The 19,642-nt window shown below is 33.6% G+C and overlaps 1 protein-coding gene across 6 annotated transcripts in view; it reads left to right on the plus strand.

Moving 5' to 3' along the window:
• Positions 1-19,642, plus strand: part of Kiaa1468 (KIAA1468 ortholog) — a 111,496-nt gene that overhangs the window by 25,826 nt on the left and 66,028 nt on the right. For all 6 annotated transcript variants that reach the window (XR_001232916.1, XM_005373018.2, XM_005373019.2 and 3 more), the window contains exons 8-10: positions 311-598; positions 9,517-9,592; positions 11,203-11,298. Coding sequence is in view for 5 of the 6 variants with exons in the window: in XM_005373018.2 (XP_005373075.1) it covers positions 311-598; positions 9,517-9,592; positions 11,203-11,298 (460 nt within the window). In the remaining variant the exon portion in view is untranslated. The remainder of the gene's footprint in view (positions 1-310; positions 599-9,516; positions 9,593-11,202; positions 11,299-19,642) is intronic.

Consider the following 19,642-nt stretch of genomic DNA (forward strand, 5'->3'; position numbering starts at 1 on the left):
ATAACTACTTCACATTAATGTGGTACATATTTCCCACTTATTATTTCACTTACTTGTTATAATAATGTTGTGGTTTCATGGAGTTATCCCCATTTTGCAAATGAGAAAAGAAATGTTAAATTGTAAGCTGAAGTAGGGTTAATTAATCCATTTCTGTGTTTCATTGCTAAGAAGTTATAAATGTCTTTTTAGGTATATGAAGCAATGGTGAATATTGCACAGAATCATTAAAGATTTTATAAGACTTACCTTATTGCCAAAATTTTCAAAAATACAGTTTTTCTCTGATAAAAGCTCTTTTGTTTTACAGTGAAATGGACTTCCTCAAAAGTGAACACTTTGCCATCCCAGCAGTTTGTGACTCTGTTCAGCATTCCCTGGATCAGTCTCCCCTTAAAGACTCTGAAGACAGTGGACAGAGTCCAGTAAATAGTTCAGACAAGGAGAAAAATGAGGATATACATCTTTCAGTATCACAAGAAGTTGATTCCACTACTCCTAAAAAGAACTCAGATTCTTTTCCCAGGAGAGAAAAAGAAGGAATGCCATCATCTTCTCCATCAAGTAAAAACACAATTCAGTTTGATAAACCTAATAGGTTAGTTTGCCCCCTATATTTTGAAATACACCTTTAATTATTTAGTGTATTAGAAAGACTTCAGTTCTTATTTGAACTCCTTTCACAGATCAGATGTGTGCATTTTTATATTTGACATGAACTTAACACATAGCAAAGCTCATGCCACAAAAACATGTCACAAAGTAATTACTACATTAAATTACATCAATAAGGAATAACCAGTAAATGGCCTAGGTTCTATGTTAGCTAACTACTTAAGGCAATAAGTAATATGTACTTGCATATCTGTGTGCTATAAACACTTTCCCCCAAGGCTTTTTGTCTTTTTCTCTATTCAGTCATTATCAAACTCAGAAGATGATTTTTGCAGTTGACTGTGGAATATAGGAGATAGTTTTGACTCCAGTTCTTTTTCCTGTGTCTAATTCCATTACTAATACTGTATCATCACATTCTCTTAAATCATTTATTTAATTTTCTAGTAGTATATGTTTACAGTATGATGATTACATTCCTTATAGGGAGTTATACATGTACATAACACATCTTAATTCTTTTATTCCCTTTCCCTCCACTTCCATCCCCTTCCTCTGGTTCTCTTCCCATTTCCAAAAGATTTCACCTTATTTCCTACTGTGTATCCTTTCTTTTGCTCTTTATATTTTGGGTTTCTCATATAAAAGAAACCATGCAATTTTTAAGCTTGTATGTATGGTTTATTTCACTTAAGATTATGGTCTCATGGTACATCCATTTTCCTACAAAAGACTCAAGTTTATCATTTATGGCATATGTGTATAAATACCATACTTTCTTTATCCATTCATCTGTTGATGGAGTTTATAGGATACTTCTAAGTTTATGAATTGTGCTGCTGTAATATGGTATGCATGTGTCACTATAATATAATGTCTTTAGCTCTTCTCAGGAAGATACCTAGAAGGGTAATTGCTGGATCAAGTGGAATTTCTAATTTTAGTTTATTAGGAATCTCCATACTGAGAGTGGTTGTACTAGTTTACATTCCCACCAGCAATGTAGAAGAGTTCTTTTTTTGGCCCAACCTCACTATCATTTTTTATTGTTTGATTCCTGTATGATAGACATTCTTTCTGGATTAAGAAGACACCTCAGTGCTGCTGTTTTAAGTTGCATTTCTTTTTTTTTTTTTTTTGGTTTTTCTCCGATACCAGGAACCGAACTCACGACCTTGCGCTTGCCAGGCAGGCGCTTTGCCGCTGAGCTAAATCCCCAGCCCCCTAAGTTGCATTTCTTTAATGGCCCTATATATTAAACATGTTTTCCTGTGCTTATTGGCCTCTGGTACGTCTTCTGAGAAGTAACTGTTCATTTTACTCGCAGAAAAGGCTGATTAAAGAAGAGAACTGTTATTTATTTGGGCTCACTCTGGTTTTCTAATGTGGGCATTTACAGCAATAAAAATCCCCCCTGGGACTGCTTTCATTGTTTACCATAAGTTCTGATTTGCTCTGTTTCCACTTTGTCTGAAAATAGGATAGCTACTCCTATTTATTTTTGGGTAGCCATTGCACTGCCGATATCTTCAATGAATATAGACACAAAATTGGTTGTGTCTTTTGATTGAGTCTTTTATTTGGGGGCAGGGATCTAATTTTTTTTAGTTCTTTATATATTCTAGATCTTAGTTCCCTGTTAAGGAATAGCTAGCAAAAATTATTTTCCATTTTGTAGGTTGCCACTTTACTCTGTTGTTTTCTTTGCTGTGCAGAAACATCCTAATTTGATACAATCCCATTTACTGTGTTCTATTCTTAGATGTTACCTCTTACACAATTTGGGTTCTGTTCTTAAAGTCCTTACCAACACCTGTGTGTTCAAGAGTTTTACCGATTTTATCTTCCAGCAGATTGTGTTTCTGTTTAACATTTAGATCTATGTTCAATTTTAATTTCATTTTAGTATATAGTGATAGATATAGTGTTAGGTTCAGTCTTCTGTGTGTGGATAGACAGTTTTCTCAACAGCATTTATTAAGGAGGCTATCTTTCCTCCAGCATGTTTTGTCCCCACATCAAAGATCAGATGGTCAAATAAGATCAGATGGTCAAATGTGTCCATGATTGTATCCGCATCTTCTGTTTTTACATGGATCCACATCAGTTTGGGTGCCAATACCATGTTGTTTTGGTGCCAGTACCATGCTGTTTTTAATCATTGTAGCTTTGATACTATAAAGTCTCCTATGTTGCTCTTGTCGCCCAGGATTACTTTTGCCACTGTAATTTCTTCTGGTTCCATGTAAACTTTAGGTTTTTTTTTTAGACCTGTGAGGAATGCTGTAGATATTTTGATTGGGATTGCATTAAATTTATATATCAGTTTTGGAAGTATGGCCATTATGACAATATTTGGTTCTGCCTGTCTAGGAACTGAGGATATCTTTCCATTTTGCACTGTCCTCTTCCATCTCCTTTTCATAATACTGTTTTTACTTTCTTGGTTAGGTTCCTAGATACTTAATTTTTCATGATGTTACTGTGAATGATACTGTTTACCTAACTGTTTCTTGGTCAGTTCATTATAGGCATACAGGAACTTTATTGATATTTATGTGTTGATTTTGTAAGCTGTTACATTGCTGAATTTGGTTGTGAATTCTGGGAGCCTTGGTGGAATTTTTTTGGGTCTTCTAGAGGATCAATAATGATAATTTGACTTCTTCATTGCCCATACATTTCTCATTTATTTCTTTCTCTTGCCTGATTGCTCTGGCTGAGGTTTCAAGAACTATTGAACAGGAGTGTGATAGTAAACAATCTTTGCCTTGCTCCTGATCTTAGAGGTAAATCTTTCAGTTTTTCCCTATTATATATAATATGATGTTGGCCATTGGTTTTGTCATAAATGGTTTTTAGGAGATTCAGATAAGTTTCTTACTGTTTTCTTGTTTTCTTGAGGGTTTTTATCTTGAATGGATGTTGGATTTTGTCCAAGGATTCTTCTGTGTATTTAGATCATTATGTGATTTTTAACCTTGCCTCTTTTTATGTGATTTATTATAATTATCAGTTTGTGTATATTGATCCATCCTTGCATTCTTGGAATGCAGGAGCCTACTTGATCATGATATATGATCTTTTTTTCTCTATGATGATATTTTGCATTTTGTTAGGCATTATCAAGAATTTTTATGTCTATGTTCATTAAAAATATTGGCCTGTCATTCTCTTTTTTAATTAGATACTTTTCTGCTTTGGGAGTCAGGGTAATGGTAACATCCAATAATGATTTTGGCAGTGCTCTTCCCTTTCAATTTCATTAAAGAGTTTCAGGAGTGTTAGCATTAGATCTTCCCTGAAGTTCTTGTAGAAATGAGCAGTGAATGAATCCATTGGATCCTAGGATTTACTTCGTTGCTAGGTTTTTTTGTTGTTGCTTCAATTTCATTAACTGTTAATGCATTGTTTAGGGTTTTTGTATCCTCTTGATTCAGTTTTGGTAATTCACATATACATAGTAATATATCCATTTCTTCTAAATTCTCCAATTCATTGTAGTACAGGTTTTCAAAGTAGTTACTAATAAATAATTTTCTGGATTTTAGCATTGTCCATTGTGATTTCACCTTTTTAAATTATAATTGCATGGATTTGTGTCCTTTTGTGTATGTGTGTGTCTGTGTATGAATGGATGAAGATTTTTCTGTTTTTTTAAAATTCAAACAAAGAGCCGTCTCTTTGATTCATTGATTTCTAGACCTTATGGTATATTGTTGGGTTATTTATTTGGGCTCACTCTGGTTTTCTAATGTGGGCATTTACAGCAATAAAAATCCCCCCTGGGACTGCTTTCATTGTTTACCATAAGTTCTGATTTGCTCTGTTTCCACTTTGTCTGAAAATAGGATAGCTACTCCTATTTATTTTTGGGTAGCCATTGCACTGAATGTTTTCCATCCTTTGATTTTTAGTCTATGAACGTTTCTTTGGGTTAAATATGTTTCTTGCATACATTGAATTTTGTTTCTTAATTCATTCTGCCAGTCTATGTCTTTTGATTGGGGACCATTCCCATTGAGAGTTAATACTAAAAGGTATTGATTTATTCCTGTTATTGAATTATTTTCCTGTTTGACTCCCTTTCTTTTCCTTTTACTTAACTGTTCACCCTACCTCCTGTTATCTCCCTATTACACCTTCTGGCATTGTTAGGTTCTTTGTCTCATAGTAGGATATCCCCCAGATTTAGGGATAGGCTGCTTTGGTAGGCATTAGTTTCTAAAGGTCCTTTTTATCTTGGTAGTATCTTATTTCCCCATCAATTTTAAAAGACAGGGTTGTTTTTTTTTTTATTTTAAAGAGAATAAAAAACAACAAAATAACAGCAGGATATATCAGTTTGAGTTGGCAGTTGTTTGCTTTTAGAGCTTGAAACACTTCTTCCGGACTCTAAAATTTGTGTTGAAAAGTCTGCTTAATTCTAATGGATTTACCTTCATAAGTGATTTATTGCTTTTCTCTTAACAGTTTTTAAGATTTGGTCCTTATGTTGGATTTCTGGGATTTTTCCTATCATGTGTCATGCAGAGATTCTTTTCTCATCAAGGCTGTTAGAAGTTCTGTGTGCCTCATTTACCTATATGTTATATTCTTTCCCCATATTTGGATAGTTTTTGCTATTATTTTGATTAACAGGTTTTTTGTGCCATTTTTGCTCTCTTCTGATTTTTCACTAATTCCATTTAATCTTAAATTACATCATTTCACTAATTCCATTTAATCTTAAATTTGCATCATCTAGCAGCTCTTGGATCCTTTTTTCAAATTCTCTAGTTCTTTTTATGATATCTAAGTAATTGACCACTGATCTCAACCCTGTCTGGTTCTGACATTGTGCACACTGGTCACTTCTGCTGTCCATACTTTCAATAGAATTTATAATCTCCCAGATTTCTTTTTGATACCTTTTCATGGACTTACCTGATCATGTATGTTGTTTAGCTCAGTTAACTCTTTATTATTGTCTTGGGTAAACTCACAGATTTTTTGTTTAAGTCCATTATCTACTTAGGTATATGTTCTTTGAGCTGCTTCACATGCTATGGATTTGTTTTTTAACTCCTTTACTATCATTTCAAGTCATTTGGCTGTGTGGCTTTTCATTTCCCCCCTCTCAATGCCTCATGCGTCAACTTTGGGGGAGTTGAGACTTTTTTGAAGGTAGTTTGTTGCCCAGTTTTCTTATGTTTATTTACTTTTCCCCCTGAGGTTTATGGATTCATTACACTGAAAAGACTTCGCTAGTACAGTATGGAGACCTCTTTACGTAGTGTTTGCTTTTCAGCGATGTAGTCTGGGTGTGGCTAATATAGGCCTTTGCCTCTGTCCTAGGATCCAACGACTTTTGTTAAAGAAAAATGGAAAGGAAAAATGTAGTGTAATTGCCCCAGCACCCAGTTTTCTGGGAATCAGCAGCAATATTATTACTTACACAAAGGCAATCCAGGTATTGCCATAGAGAAAATCGATAACAGCAACAACTGTGGTGCCCTAGCAATAGCAACAAAGTCAGGAACATTAGCATCAAAGACAAACTACAGTGACGTAACACAAAAATGAATAATGTACAACCCCTAGCCATAGAAAAAAGATATATAAATTATAGTATAAACACTAGGACAGGGGCTGGGGATTTAGCTCACTGGCAAAGTGCCTGCCTGGCAAGCGCAAGGTCGTGAGTTCGGTTCCCGGTACCGGAGAAAAACCAAAAAAAAAAAAAAAAAAAAAAAAACAAACACTAGGACAACCCCAACACTGACATGTGAGAAAAATCTACTCAGTGCAACAACTATACTAATAACAATAGAAAACAATTCAGCAATAATAGTGTAGAGTTCTTTTTTTTTTTTTTTTTTTTGTATGGGGAATCAAACTCAGGATCTTGTGCTTGCCAGGCAGGTACTGTGCTGATAAACTATATCCCCAGCCAATAGCATAGAGTTAACTAAATATCTTAAAAGAAAAATAAACCTTAATGATTATACTAGTAAAGATCGAGAGGGGGACACAAAAAGTAAAGTTTGAAAAATTAAGAAATGTAATATGAGAAAAGTAAGATAAAGAATCTCATTAAAGAATAAAAGGAAATTAGTACAAGTACATAAAAGTAACAGAAACAAACCAAAAAAGAAAAAAATGAAGAGGAAAAAAGAAAAAAAAAATTTTTAAAAGGGAAATTCCCTGACCTCAACAAACCAATGAAGAAAAACAAATGTTCAGCCAAAATAATTTCCTCTGCATTTTTGAATGAGTGGTTAATTTCCATTATCTGCAGTCTTGGAGTCCAGCAAGTAACAGTTTTCTCTACCTACCTTTAAGACCCGTGGGTTTATTAAGTACCCACCCTGCTCCACGGTTCCCTCTGTCCACAGAACTCCACGGTTCCCACTGAGCTGTGGCAACCATCCAAGCCCTAGATATGTCCTGGTTCCCACTGATAAATGTGGAAGGCAGTTAGGCTGTTGATGTGTGCTGAATGTAGGCAGCAGGGCATTCAAGCAGACTGCTGGACTGAATATGAGGACTTAAAGACCCAACTGGTCCTGAAAGCCACTTGTCAACCCTGGCTTCTCACCAAAGAGGGCAGTATGTCCTTTCTGGTGTATCCTTTCTGACCTAAGCTTAAACTTTTCAGGGAGTCTGTGTCCATCTTGTACCTTTTCCATGACTGTTCCTGTGACTGTCACTCAGTCATGATGGTAACACTGGAAACCCTGAAGTGAAGTTGTTCTCTAGTTGTTCTGTGCCTCAGTTTTAATTAACCCTTTCCCAAATATCTCCTGTTTGGGCCAGGGATATAGCTCAGCAGCATAAGCGCTTGCCTGGCAAGCCTCAAGTCATGAGTTCGATTCCAGGTACCAAAAACAAAACAAACAAACCAAATTTCTCCTAATTAAGCCCTCTCAAATATGGCCAGCACTATGCTGGATTTTTTTCTCCAACTTTGGCCTGCAGTGTAGGAGTTACTTTCATAGTGAAACTACTTGCTGTTTTTGCAGTTTACAATAACCATGGGCTTTTCTTGGACCTAACAGTGGTGGCACAGTCTGTTGTTTTTCCCTGTAGCTGCCTACATTCTGGGTTTACCTTCTTTCCCTGTGCATTGGGTTCATGCAAGAGCAGGTCATTTGGTTGGATAGTGCTTCTCCTACCCTTTGCCAAAGGGAAACAGAATGTAAAATAAGCTTGAAGCTGCCCAACAGCCACAGCGAAGGTAGGGAGTCCACAGGCATGGAGTTGGCAGGAGTGAACACAGCACTTGTGTGTTTCAGGGTGTCAGGGTCCCCAAGCCTCCTCCAGTTATGAAAACTTGAACACAACAAAGCCATTTACTTGATTTTTATTAGGTTATAGTGCTTGAACTCAGAGATGAATATAGCATGGCCCATACCCTTTGTGTTCATTCTGTTTTTGGAGAATATACATTAAATGATTTTTGAATCTTTTACATAATAATTTGAAAAAATACACTGAAGTAGGGAATATTTACTGAACTCCTCTTACATGAGGTATGATTAAAAATACTATGTGTTTAAACTTACTATAGTAAAAGACATCTTGCCATTAATCTCCCTGAAAATACTCCCCCTCACTTTGCATAGACTTTCTGAAGCAGTTCTGGAAGACTTCTTTCATGAATGTGTCCTTAGTTGTGCTGTGATGGGTAGCTCTGTATCTTGCATCAATTCAAAACATTTACCTCTTGTGGTCCTTTTGACTTTAAGGAACAGCCAGAAGTCATACGGTGCCAGATCCAGTTAATAAGGTGGATGAGGAAACACCTAAATGACTTTACCAGCCTCCCTTTTTTGTTAAATGGGACTTTTTTTTTTTAAACCATATTTTTGATCACACCTTGTAAAGACAAGAAGACTTACAGAACTACTTTAGAATGTGGCAAGAATAACAGTATAAATGTGTTTGAAATGAGGATCTGTGTTTTGAGAGCAGTTAATGGCAATATCTTTTACTGTAATAAATCTTTTGTAATAATTTTTTATTGAAACAGTCACAGTGGGGCTGGGGATTTAGCTCAGCAGCAAAGTGCCTGCCTGGCAAGCGCAAGGTCGTGAGTTTGGTTCCCGGTACCGGAGAAAAACCAAAAAACCAAAAAAAACAAAACAAAACAAAAAAAAAAACCAATCACAATATTTTTCGTTCACCCCTTGTATGTTGGCTTTTTCTCAACTCCTTATTTGTACTAACTTGTTTACATATGTACAGATTTCTTCCTTCTATTAAATTAAGGCATCTTATACCCAGTAGTAGGATATGTTAGAAAAATGAGCTTAGTGTACTTCATAATTAATAATGAAAGGTACTAACTTTTTTTTAAGAAAAACTTTCCATTTATGAATCACCTTTTGTGCCCAATAGATTATGTACATTTTTTTCTTCAGATGTTAAGACATTATGGAGGTTAAAGAATTAAAATAGTGCAGTCTTCAAAGTATTTATTCTAATGTACATAAGGTAAGATCATACAATGTAATGGTGTCTACATATGTAAAGTTCTTTACTGTTTAGAACTTCCATGCATCTTTTCTACTTCTAAGGTACCTTATAGAGATACATAATAAATTCATTCAACTAATTTTTTTTTAGCTCATATTCTGTGCCAGGCAATTTTACAAGAGGAATAGTGGTAAACAAAATACATAGGAATATTCATTATCATTATATATCAGCACCTCCTCAGTTCCTCCCACCAACATACCAAGGCAACCTTTGTAGGTTACCTTTACTAAGCTTTCTGGGATTATAGGAAATTGGGAGTAATTGTGGGGTAGTATTAATGTAGGAATAGGGTTTATTCCTATTGCAACTTACTTTCTCTTTAAATGTCATTGGTAACTCTTATATGTTTTCTCTTGTTCATTCAATATTTTCTTCTAGGAAATTGTCTCCTGCTTTTCATCAAGCACTACTCTCTTTTTGTCGAATGTCAGCAGATAGTCGTTTAGGATCAGAGGTAAATTATACTCAATATTCTCTCAGTTTTAAAACATTCTACTTTGTTTTCCCTTTGCAGTAGTGGAGTTTGAATCCAGGCCCCCTCTCATATGATAGTCAAGCACTGTACCTCTGAGCTATGTCAGCAGCATTTTTTATTTTAATTTGATTAAAATTGCTCAGGCTGGCCTTGAATTTATAATTCTCTTGCCTTAGATGGAATTACAAGCATGTACCACACTTGACATCTACTGTTTTTCTTACTATGTGAGAGCATATATAAGACTATTTAAAATAAAATTCTTACTAAAAGCAATGTTCTAAGACATGGAGCATTTTAAATTTATAAAGAATTAGTTGTTCCTTGGATTAGAGGTTTGTTTATTAATATTAAAGTGACTTTTGTAGTCTCTATTTTTATTATGGTATATCTAATAATAGCATCTTTTTTATATAATTTGGGAAAACAGTTTAAGAGTAGGTTGTTTATATTTTGGTTTTTTTAGTAACTCCATTATTTTTATTTCATTAGAAGTGGTTGTCTTTGTTAGCTGAGTTTGTTAGATCTCTGGTCAGTTTTCCTCAATTCTTTTGTAATTGTTGTAGACTCATTTTGAGAATATACTTGGTTACTGTTTTTCTCCTATAAAACTGTGTCAGCTTCCTTGGTCCCCTCTTCTTGTATACAGTTTCATTATACAAACTACAGTATTACCCTAACCCATGGTTGCAGCTTTGTGAGAGTCTTTTCAAAGACAAAAACAACCACCTGAGGCTGCTCCAATCCTGTATTATCCCTCCTTCTCCCTACAGCTGAAGCCTGAGGTCTCCCTGACTTCACTCTTGTTTTTTACTGGTATTTTATTTTATTTTATTTTATTTTAGTGATAACCTGGATTTAACCCAGGATCTTCACAGTGATCTACATCTCTGATCCATTTTATTTTTGACACAGGGTCTGATAAAGTTGTCAGGATGAGCTTAAAACTCTTGATCCTACTGCTTCAGCCTCCTGAGTAGTAATCCCTCCTTGAGTTGTAGGCATACACCACCACACCTGGTTTATTTTTAAAACATATCTTAATTTTTGGAATGTAGTAATTCTGTATATTTGTGGGGTAAATTGTGACATTTTGACACATTAATACAATGTATAATGGTGGTTCAGGGTAATTGGCATGTTTATCACCTCAGACATTCATTGTTTCTTTGTATGGGGAATATTCAAAATCCTCTTGTTTTTAATTATTAAGTGAATTATTGTCTACTATAGCTTTGCTGCTGTGCTGTAGAGCATTATAAGTTATTCTTCCTTAGGGGAAGAGAAATAGCTCACTGGCAGAGTACTTACTATCACAGGTCAATGGATTTGCTCCCCAGCAATTCAGAAATAAATAAAAGTTATTCTTTCTATCACACTACACCCTTTTTCATAGTATTTTTAATACATTTCTGGCCCACAGAAATGTGGATGCTTTTTGGGGATACTGTGATTGTTACTACAGTAAGCTATAATATTGGGATGTGTGTTTAGAAAAGAGCTTGTAAGGTTATAGCATGGGTTATTTTTGCCTACCATGGTGCACAAGTCCTTTACTGTCGTCATTTATTAATTCTTTACTTTTCTAGGTATCTCGAATTGCGGACAGTGAAAAAAGTGTTATGTTAATGCTTGGACGCTGCCTGCCACACATTGTTCCTAATGTGCTATTGGCAAAGAGGGAGGTAAGATACATAATTGTATTTTCATCCCAGTAATCCCATCATGTAATTCCATCATGTTGTCTATTTTTTGTCATTTTGAAGTTATAGTGTTATATTTTTGTTAAAGTCTGTTACTTGCAATCATATTCTTACTTTTGTGCATGCATCTCTGCTCCTAGAGAATGGTTTTACACCTTTGTCAGGTGAGTTCAGTAAAACTGCATGGTATTCATATTTTTCTAATTTTGCTTAAAGCATTATTAGCTTCTGCAGCACTATTACTGTAGGTCCATTTATGTGCCTTGAACACTGTTTTTTACATTACCAATTGCCTAATTTGTTCTGTTTCTGCTTTTGTTATGATGTGCTTGAGATGTCTATAGAAGTGGTTATTCTTTGTATTGAAAATTAACGGGGACTAATAATGTAATGGCAGCTGCCAATTTTAAATGCAAGTTTGGTAATAAATTACACTTTAATAATGATAGTCATAATATTGACTATAATAACTTAAAAGTATCTTTTAAAATTTTTTTTAGTTAACTTGTTGATAGATTCTTTAATATCAAAGATATAAGTACTGTGTATTTTAGTACACATAGACTGTAAGTCATGAACACTCCAGGAATTATCTTCATAGTTATATTTATAAATTAAACGTTATTATATTTAGCCAATGAAAGATTGTTGAAAAATTATGTGTAATGTCAGTTAAATGACAATGAATAATTTATTTAAAGATAAGTTAAATGCTTTATTTAAATTAATGAGATAAATTTCCACTGGACAAAATTTTTTATTAAAAAAATAATATTTTAAAATATATCACATTTCTAGTATTATTTTCTTAATATTTACCACTGATTTTACTCATAATTTCTGGGACCTACAGTATGATAGGTACATACTGCATTGGCAAAACCCATTTGAAGCTTATCCTTAATTACACATTTAGCACAAGAAATTCATACTGATCCTCAAGAGAGCATATGTTCAACTTTAAAAGGTATTCCTGTAGATATTCTTAATTTTAAAAAGTTTACCAAACTATTACTGATAGTTTATATTATATTATATGGTCTTATATTTATCTAATTATTTTAAAAATACTGAGAAGGTATTAGTATGGGAGCGTTCTATGTCTTGAAGGATCAGTGTCCAATTTCATATTGTTTTGCAGTTCTGCCTGGCAGAATGGTGTTTGAGCATCTTTTCTGTTTTCAGCTTGGAACGTAATCCATGAAATGCATTAATGTTTGCATCCCCTTTACTATGTTTCCTTAATATATTTTTTAAATGTCACAGAAAATGTCATGAGATGCAGTTTTAACTTTTTAAATTTTCCATGTATCATAAAGATTACCACTAAAATCTGATTGTACTGCATGTCGTATTTATAAATTTGCATTATCAGTAATCAGATACATTATATATATATATAGTTTTAGATATATATACACACACATGCACACATACACCTAATGTGCAGTATGTTCTCTGGTTGAGTTTAAATACTTTATTTGAAATTTTGATACAATTTCATGAAGAACTGATCATTTTTCTATTAGTTATTTGTATCTTGTTCAATTTTATCAGCAAATCAACCATTTATAGTAAAACAAAATTTTATTCTCTCAAAATGACATTGAATAATGAAGTGTATCCTTTTTTTGCTTCAAAACAGATCCCTGGGCATAAAAGCACAAAAACCTGGGAACACATGCTTAGAATATGTGAGACCCTGTGTTCAATCGCCAGCAATATACACAAACACAACTAAAAAGACAAAACTTTTTAATTTCATCCGTGTTTCTTAAATTTATTGTTTTTTTTCTTTTTTTTTGGTCTTTTTGAGAAAAAGTTTCACTATGGACTTTAGGCTGGTCTTGAACTCACTTTGTAACCCAGGCTGGCCACAAACTCAGAACAATTCCTCTGACTTAACCTCCTGAGTGCTGGGATTACAGATGTGCACCACCAGGTGTGCCTGACCTTAAATTTATTCTTTTTAGAAAGCCCTTGTTATTGAAAGATTCATATTTTTCTTATTTCTCAAGTTTTATGTACTCCTGTCAGCGTAAGCCTTTTATTGGTATGTAAATACAGTTAAAATGTTCTTGAATAAGCTGATGATCATGTGTAACATCTTAATTATACAAAACACTCGAAATAAGGTATAAAGGTTTTTTGGTTTTTGGTTTTTTGGTTTTTTTTTTTTTTTTTTTTGTACCGGGAATCAAACTCAGGACTTTGCTCTTACCATGGCAGGCTCTTGTGCCACTGAGCTATATCCCCGGCCCCGTTTAAGTTTTAATTAAAACATTCACATATTTTAATATTTTCAAATATAAAAAGATTCGCTATGAAAACTGTCCTTGTTCTCCTATTCTTTAGCTACCATCTCACATAAAATTTTAGTAGGTTCTAGTAAGTCCTTGAACCAATTTTTTTAATTGGTTTATTTGTACTTACATTTTTCAGTTAGAAGAGTTCTTTATGTATTTTGGATATAAACCCTTATCACTATATGATTGACTAACATTTTCTCTCCTATGGATTGTGACTAATATTTTCTCCTCTATGGATTGTCTTTTTACATTCTTCATCCTTTGATGAACCAAATTATTTTTTATTTTTATGACATCTAGTTTATCTGTTTTTTTCTGCTTTTGGTATCAAATATAAAAATTCATTATGAAATCATGGGCCAGAAATAGCTACTTTTATATTTTCTCCTAATAGTTTTATAACTTTAGGTCTTATGGTTAGATCTTTCATCAATTTTGAGTTAATTTTTGTGTACAAAATAAAATAGGATCCAGGACTACAGTATTCTTTACATGTAGCCATGCAGTTGTACTGGCAACGTTGGTTCAAGAGAAAATAAAAACTTCCCATTGACTCCCCATGCCAGTTTTTTCAAAAATTCTGTTAACTATAGATAGTTTGGGTTTATTTCCAGATGTTTATTTTTTGTTCTGTTGGTTTTATACCCACACTGGGATTGAACCCACCGGTACTCTATTGCTGAGCTACATCCCCAGATTTGTTTGTTTATTTCTTTATTTTTGTGGCATGGGGAATTGAACCCAGAGCCTTCACACTGATCTATATCGCCACCCCTTTTATAATTTTTACTTTGAGATAGAGTCTCGCTAAATTGCCCTGGCTGGCCTTTAACTAAAGATATTCTTGCCTCTGCCTTCAGTGTAGCTGGAATTACAGGTGTGAATCACCACAACCGTGTTTTTTATATTACTGTGGTTTGTAGTAGATTTTGAAATTGGGAAATATGAATCTTGAAGTTTTCTTTTTCAGTATTGTTTAATTGTTCCCCTTACAACCCCATATGAATTTAATGCTCAGCTTTTGATTTTTATAAAGGATATCATTGAAATTTTGAAGATTACTGTACTTTGAATTCGTATATTACTTTTGGACTATTACCATCTTACCAATAGTAGTTTTCCACTACATGGACTTACCTAATTTCTTTTAGGCACTTTGTAGTTTTCAGTGTACAAGTCTTTCACTTCTTTGACAAAATTTTTCAGTATTCATTAGTTTGTATGGTACTGTAAATGGAATTGTTCTCTTAATTTCCTATGCATTGTATCGAAACATGAGATACTTGTGTGTTGCTCTTATACCTTCCAACTTTGCTGAATTTTTGTATTACCTCTAGTTTGTTTTTTATGAATTCTGTGCAATTTTTTTAACTTGTGCAGACTCTTTTCTAATTTGAATAGCTTTTATTTTTTCTTCTTCCTTAATTGCTCTGACTAGAAATACGAGTACTTTATTGAATAACTGTGTTTTCAGAAAACAGATATATATCTTTTCTTTTGAAAGCAGATATATTTCTGATTTTTGAAGGAAGACTTTGAGTCTTTTGCCATTGAATATGATGTTGGCTGTTAGGATTTTTTAAAATACACTTAACATGTTAAGGAAATTCCCTTCCATTTCTTGTTTGCTGAGAATTTTTAACCCAAAATGGCATTGAATTTTGTAGTATACTTGTTCTGTGTCTACTGAAATAACATACAATTTTCTCTTAGTTCTATTAATGTGTTATATTATACTGATCAATTTCATTTTGCCAGGGTACAACCTATCAAGTTATGATTTATAACTCTTTAATGTGCTTTTGGACTTGATGTTAGTATTTTATTGAGCATTTTTGTGTCCATCTTCATGAGGGATAGTGGAGTATGGTTTTTTGGTGGTATCTTTGTCTAGTTTGGGTATCAGGGTAAGACTGACCTCATAAAGGGTAAGGCTGACCTCATTCAGTTTTTGAATCAGTTTTAGTATTAATCCTCCTTGAAATTATTTTTCAGAAGTTACCAATACAGCCATCTGGTGATAGACTTTTCTATGTAGGGAAAACTTTGGGTTTGACTCAGTTCTGATTCAGTTTCTAATTCTTTAATGTTTTATCTCCTCACTTCAAACATCTAGTTGTTCACTTTGATTCAGATTCTTTTTAGATGCTTTTTCTTCTCTACTTTCTAGTGTGAACAAACACTAATCTTTTATTTTCAAGGTGTTTTTTTTTTTCAGAATTGAAAATCCTCAGATGATAATGTCTTAGAAAAATTGACAGTACATAAAGATATTTTATGTACAGTGGTGGCTGTAATAAATACAGTGGTGTCTTGGTTCACGAACTCAATGTTCTGCACTATTCTGGTTGCAAACCAAACTGGGTGAAAACTAAACTATATTTCCCCATAAGGTCAACATTGAACCTAACCATTGAAGTTGATTTGGTTCTTGTCCAGCTAATTTGGTTTGCGACGAGAATTATGGAAAGAATCAATTTGGTGAACTGAGGTATGACTGTATTTCTAAAGAGATTTGCTGTGTGTATAGTCTTTATTTTCATTTGAAGTTATTTGCTTTACATGTAAAACTGAAAAAAAAGAGAAAAGATTAAAATGCTAGAAGCTTACCCTGCTGAATTTTGTACAAAATTCCATTGGTAACCTAAGACATGAGGGGTGGGAAATACCTCGAATAGATGAATTAGCTTTGTTATTAAAATAGCAAAAATCAAAATAAGTTAAAGCTAATGTCATTTACTTGAATAAAGTACAAAATGCTAATAAAGTCTTAGAAATTCTACAACAGGATTAGTACACTGCTTTCCTCAATAATAGTCATAGCAAATCAGTTTCATATTTTACTTCAGTACACATTACTGAGTAGTATACATGTTGCTAAAGCATGCTCCAAAATATTAAAGATCCTCATTGCCTTAAAAAAATGAACATATATTTTCTGTTTGCGGGAAAATTAACTTTTGGATTAATGTTACCATTAGAGTTATAACTACCATTGATACTTTTTTTAACCGTGGTTGTTAGTATTATTTTAGTATTATATGAGATATCAAATCTAAAATGCTTAAGGATTTTTTTATGTAAAATCTTCTTAAGTTTTTGCTACTATGCCTTACATTACTACTTTCAATACATTTATGTTTAATTTCACAAAAACATTTTTAAAAGTCTCCTTGCTTTCTGATGAAAATGTAGCCACCACTAAGGGAAGTTTTTCAAAGACTAGATTTCTTTAGCTGAAGAGATGAAGCCAAAGGGCAAAATTGACTCAAATCAATAATCAGAAATACGACTTAATAAATTCTGGAGTGTGGACATATTGGTGCTTTGGAGACTTGAAAGACACAAAGTCACAAGATGATATACAGCACAACAGACATACTTAAAGAATTCATTACTTCAAGAATAGTACGTATAGAGGTTGAAAATAAATCAATGACAGAGAAATTAGGCTATTTGAAGTTGGTTCAGTTGATCTACTAGTGATCCTATTTCTATAAAAATGAGAGTACTCTTTTTAAATTTTTCTGTCATCATTTAGTAGTCCTCTTGGTTCTACGTTGTTGCAAGAGAAAGAGGCCATCTGGCAGAATGGACATACCAATTTTTAACTGCAAGTTTTAAACTAGCCTTAATGTACTAGCTCATATCCAAGTTCTCCTTGGTATGGCGGCGTATCAACCAAAAATTATAAGCAGTGACTTCCTGTGTTGATGATTTTTCTAGGAAGAAAGGAAAACAAATGATCATAGAAGTTATGGCTAATGGTGATTAAGAAGAGTGAAAAAGCCCTGAATCCACAAATTACAGAGCTCAGGGGGACACAGATTAACAAGTGCTTTTCCTCTCATGTGCTGATTTGGATTGGTTGGTAATGGCTACTGGGTTGACATGTGATTTGGCAAGTGCTGTGTTGAGGCTTTCTGAGGCTAACTTTGGTCTCATAAGGAAAACTTGGCAGTAGGAAATTGCAAAATTGTGTGAAGTGTTGTTCATTTCTGCACTAATCTTAATTCCTACGTGTTTCACTTGAGGAAACTAAAAGAGAACTTTTTGCCTTTCCTTAGACTCTTAGATGCTAAGCAGTAAAACTGACCTCTTCAAGTTCCTGGGCCTGTCCATTGTTCTCTGTCTGGCACATTTATAGCCATACTGCAGTTGCAAGTTTCTGTTAATAGATGATATAAACTTCCCCATTGATAGAAGCCACCTAACCTCATGGTAAAGATAATGTAAGGCATAAAGAATAAACAGCAATATAGTTATTTTATTATGCTTGTTTTTTTGAGATAAAAAGAGGTAAAGATTATACTTTGTACTTTAAACTCTGTATATTTGTAGTTATACCAAGTATCTTACATTCATTACATGTTTATCTTTAACGAATAAGAGACTAAGGGCAGAATGTGAAAAAGTAGGATAAGCATGTGTACAGATAATAGGAAAGCAGGAAGAGGGATTAAGAGAAAGCAGGACAACCCTTTGGAGAGGGAGTACTGTATAAGTAAAACTTGTAGAACCTTTCTTGGCTTTCAGTCATTAGTATGATTTCTCCTTTTGTTGGTGTTTCCAAAATAACTCCTTTTTCATCCCTAAAGCTCTGTGCTCAGTAGGATACCTACTCTTCAGTGTCAGTTGACTCTCAACAGCCTAGATGAAATCAACTGAGGCTTTGAATAATCTTTGATATTAATGGTTTTCTACTTTAATAATGTTTTGCTGTGGTGCTGGGGACTGAACTCTTGGCCTTCACACTGAACTATATACTAAATTCTCTTTATTTATTTATTTTTTAATTTTGAGACAGAGTGTTACTAGCTTGCCTATATGTGTGTACCATCATGCTTCACCCTAATATTCTTAAACTTCCAAACAAGATACAACATTTAATACTTTATAAAACTTGTTTGTTCTCTCCTACAAAATCAAAATTGATTCACCACTATTATGTAAGCATGTAGTGAAAATATTAGTTAACAATATAGGATTCGTACATATTCTCTTGTCTCCTATTCCCAGTGCAAAATTATTATTTATTCTTTTCGATTTTTGAGTTTTTGTCTGTTCTGGAAGGTACAGAGGCTTTCATATAGAGAGATTGAAAATGACAGAATAAATGTTTTAAATTTTTTACTTCTCATAGAATTATTTGTAGGCCAGATGTAGTGGCGCACACCTGTAATCCCAGCACTTGGGAGGCTCAGGCAGGAGGATCATTGCAAGTTCGAGGCCAGCCTGGGCTACAAAGTGAGCTCAAGACCAGCCTGAACTGTATAGCGAGACCCTGTCTCAAAAAGACAAAAAAAAAAGACACACACACAAAAAAGGAATTATTTGTAGCTCCTCTTATCTACATCTTTTTACCCTCAAATTTAAAATGTATACCGGATAATTATAATTTTAACATAATATATTTTAGAAATAATGGAAAGGTATTTCTGTCATGCCTTTAAAATTCAGTCTCCAAAAAACAGCACAATCATAAAAAACTCAAAAAAAAAAATTCAGTCTCAGTTTCAAAATTTGTATCATCTGTTTCAAAGAAAGAATCTTCAAAATGAAAAATACTTTTCTCAGTGTAAACTTTTAATCATTTTCTTCAGGTTTATTATGATTAATAATCACACATTATTACATAATAACCAATTCATATTTAATTCCGTTAGAACTTTTTGGTGGATATTGAAGTAAACAGAAAATAGTAAAAGTGTGATCGTTCTTTCCTTGTTTTTATATCCTAGTGATTTTTTTAAAAATATCTGTAAGAACTGTTTTTGTAGTTGAGAAGATTTTTCTCCAAAAATATTTTATCGCTTTTGGACTTTTATCCTCTTTAGCTTTGAAAATCTACTCAAACTTATAAAACATAATACATAAAATATATTATGTAAGAATTTTATCTGTACTTAAAATGCAGAACAAGTTTAATTGCTTTAAAATATTTCTTTGGGGGCTGGGGATTTAGCTCAGCGGCAAAAGCGCCTGCCTGGCAAGCGCAAGGTCATGAGTTCGGTTCC

The sequence above is a fragment of the Chinchilla lanigera genome, unplaced genomic scaffold, assembly GCF_000276665.1.
Source record: "Chinchilla lanigera isolate Chin_1 unplaced genomic scaffold, ChiLan1.0 scaffold00001, whole genome shotgun sequence".
In the NCBI taxonomy this organism is placed as follows: domain Eukaryota; kingdom Metazoa; phylum Chordata; class Mammalia; order Rodentia; family Chinchillidae; genus Chinchilla; species Chinchilla lanigera.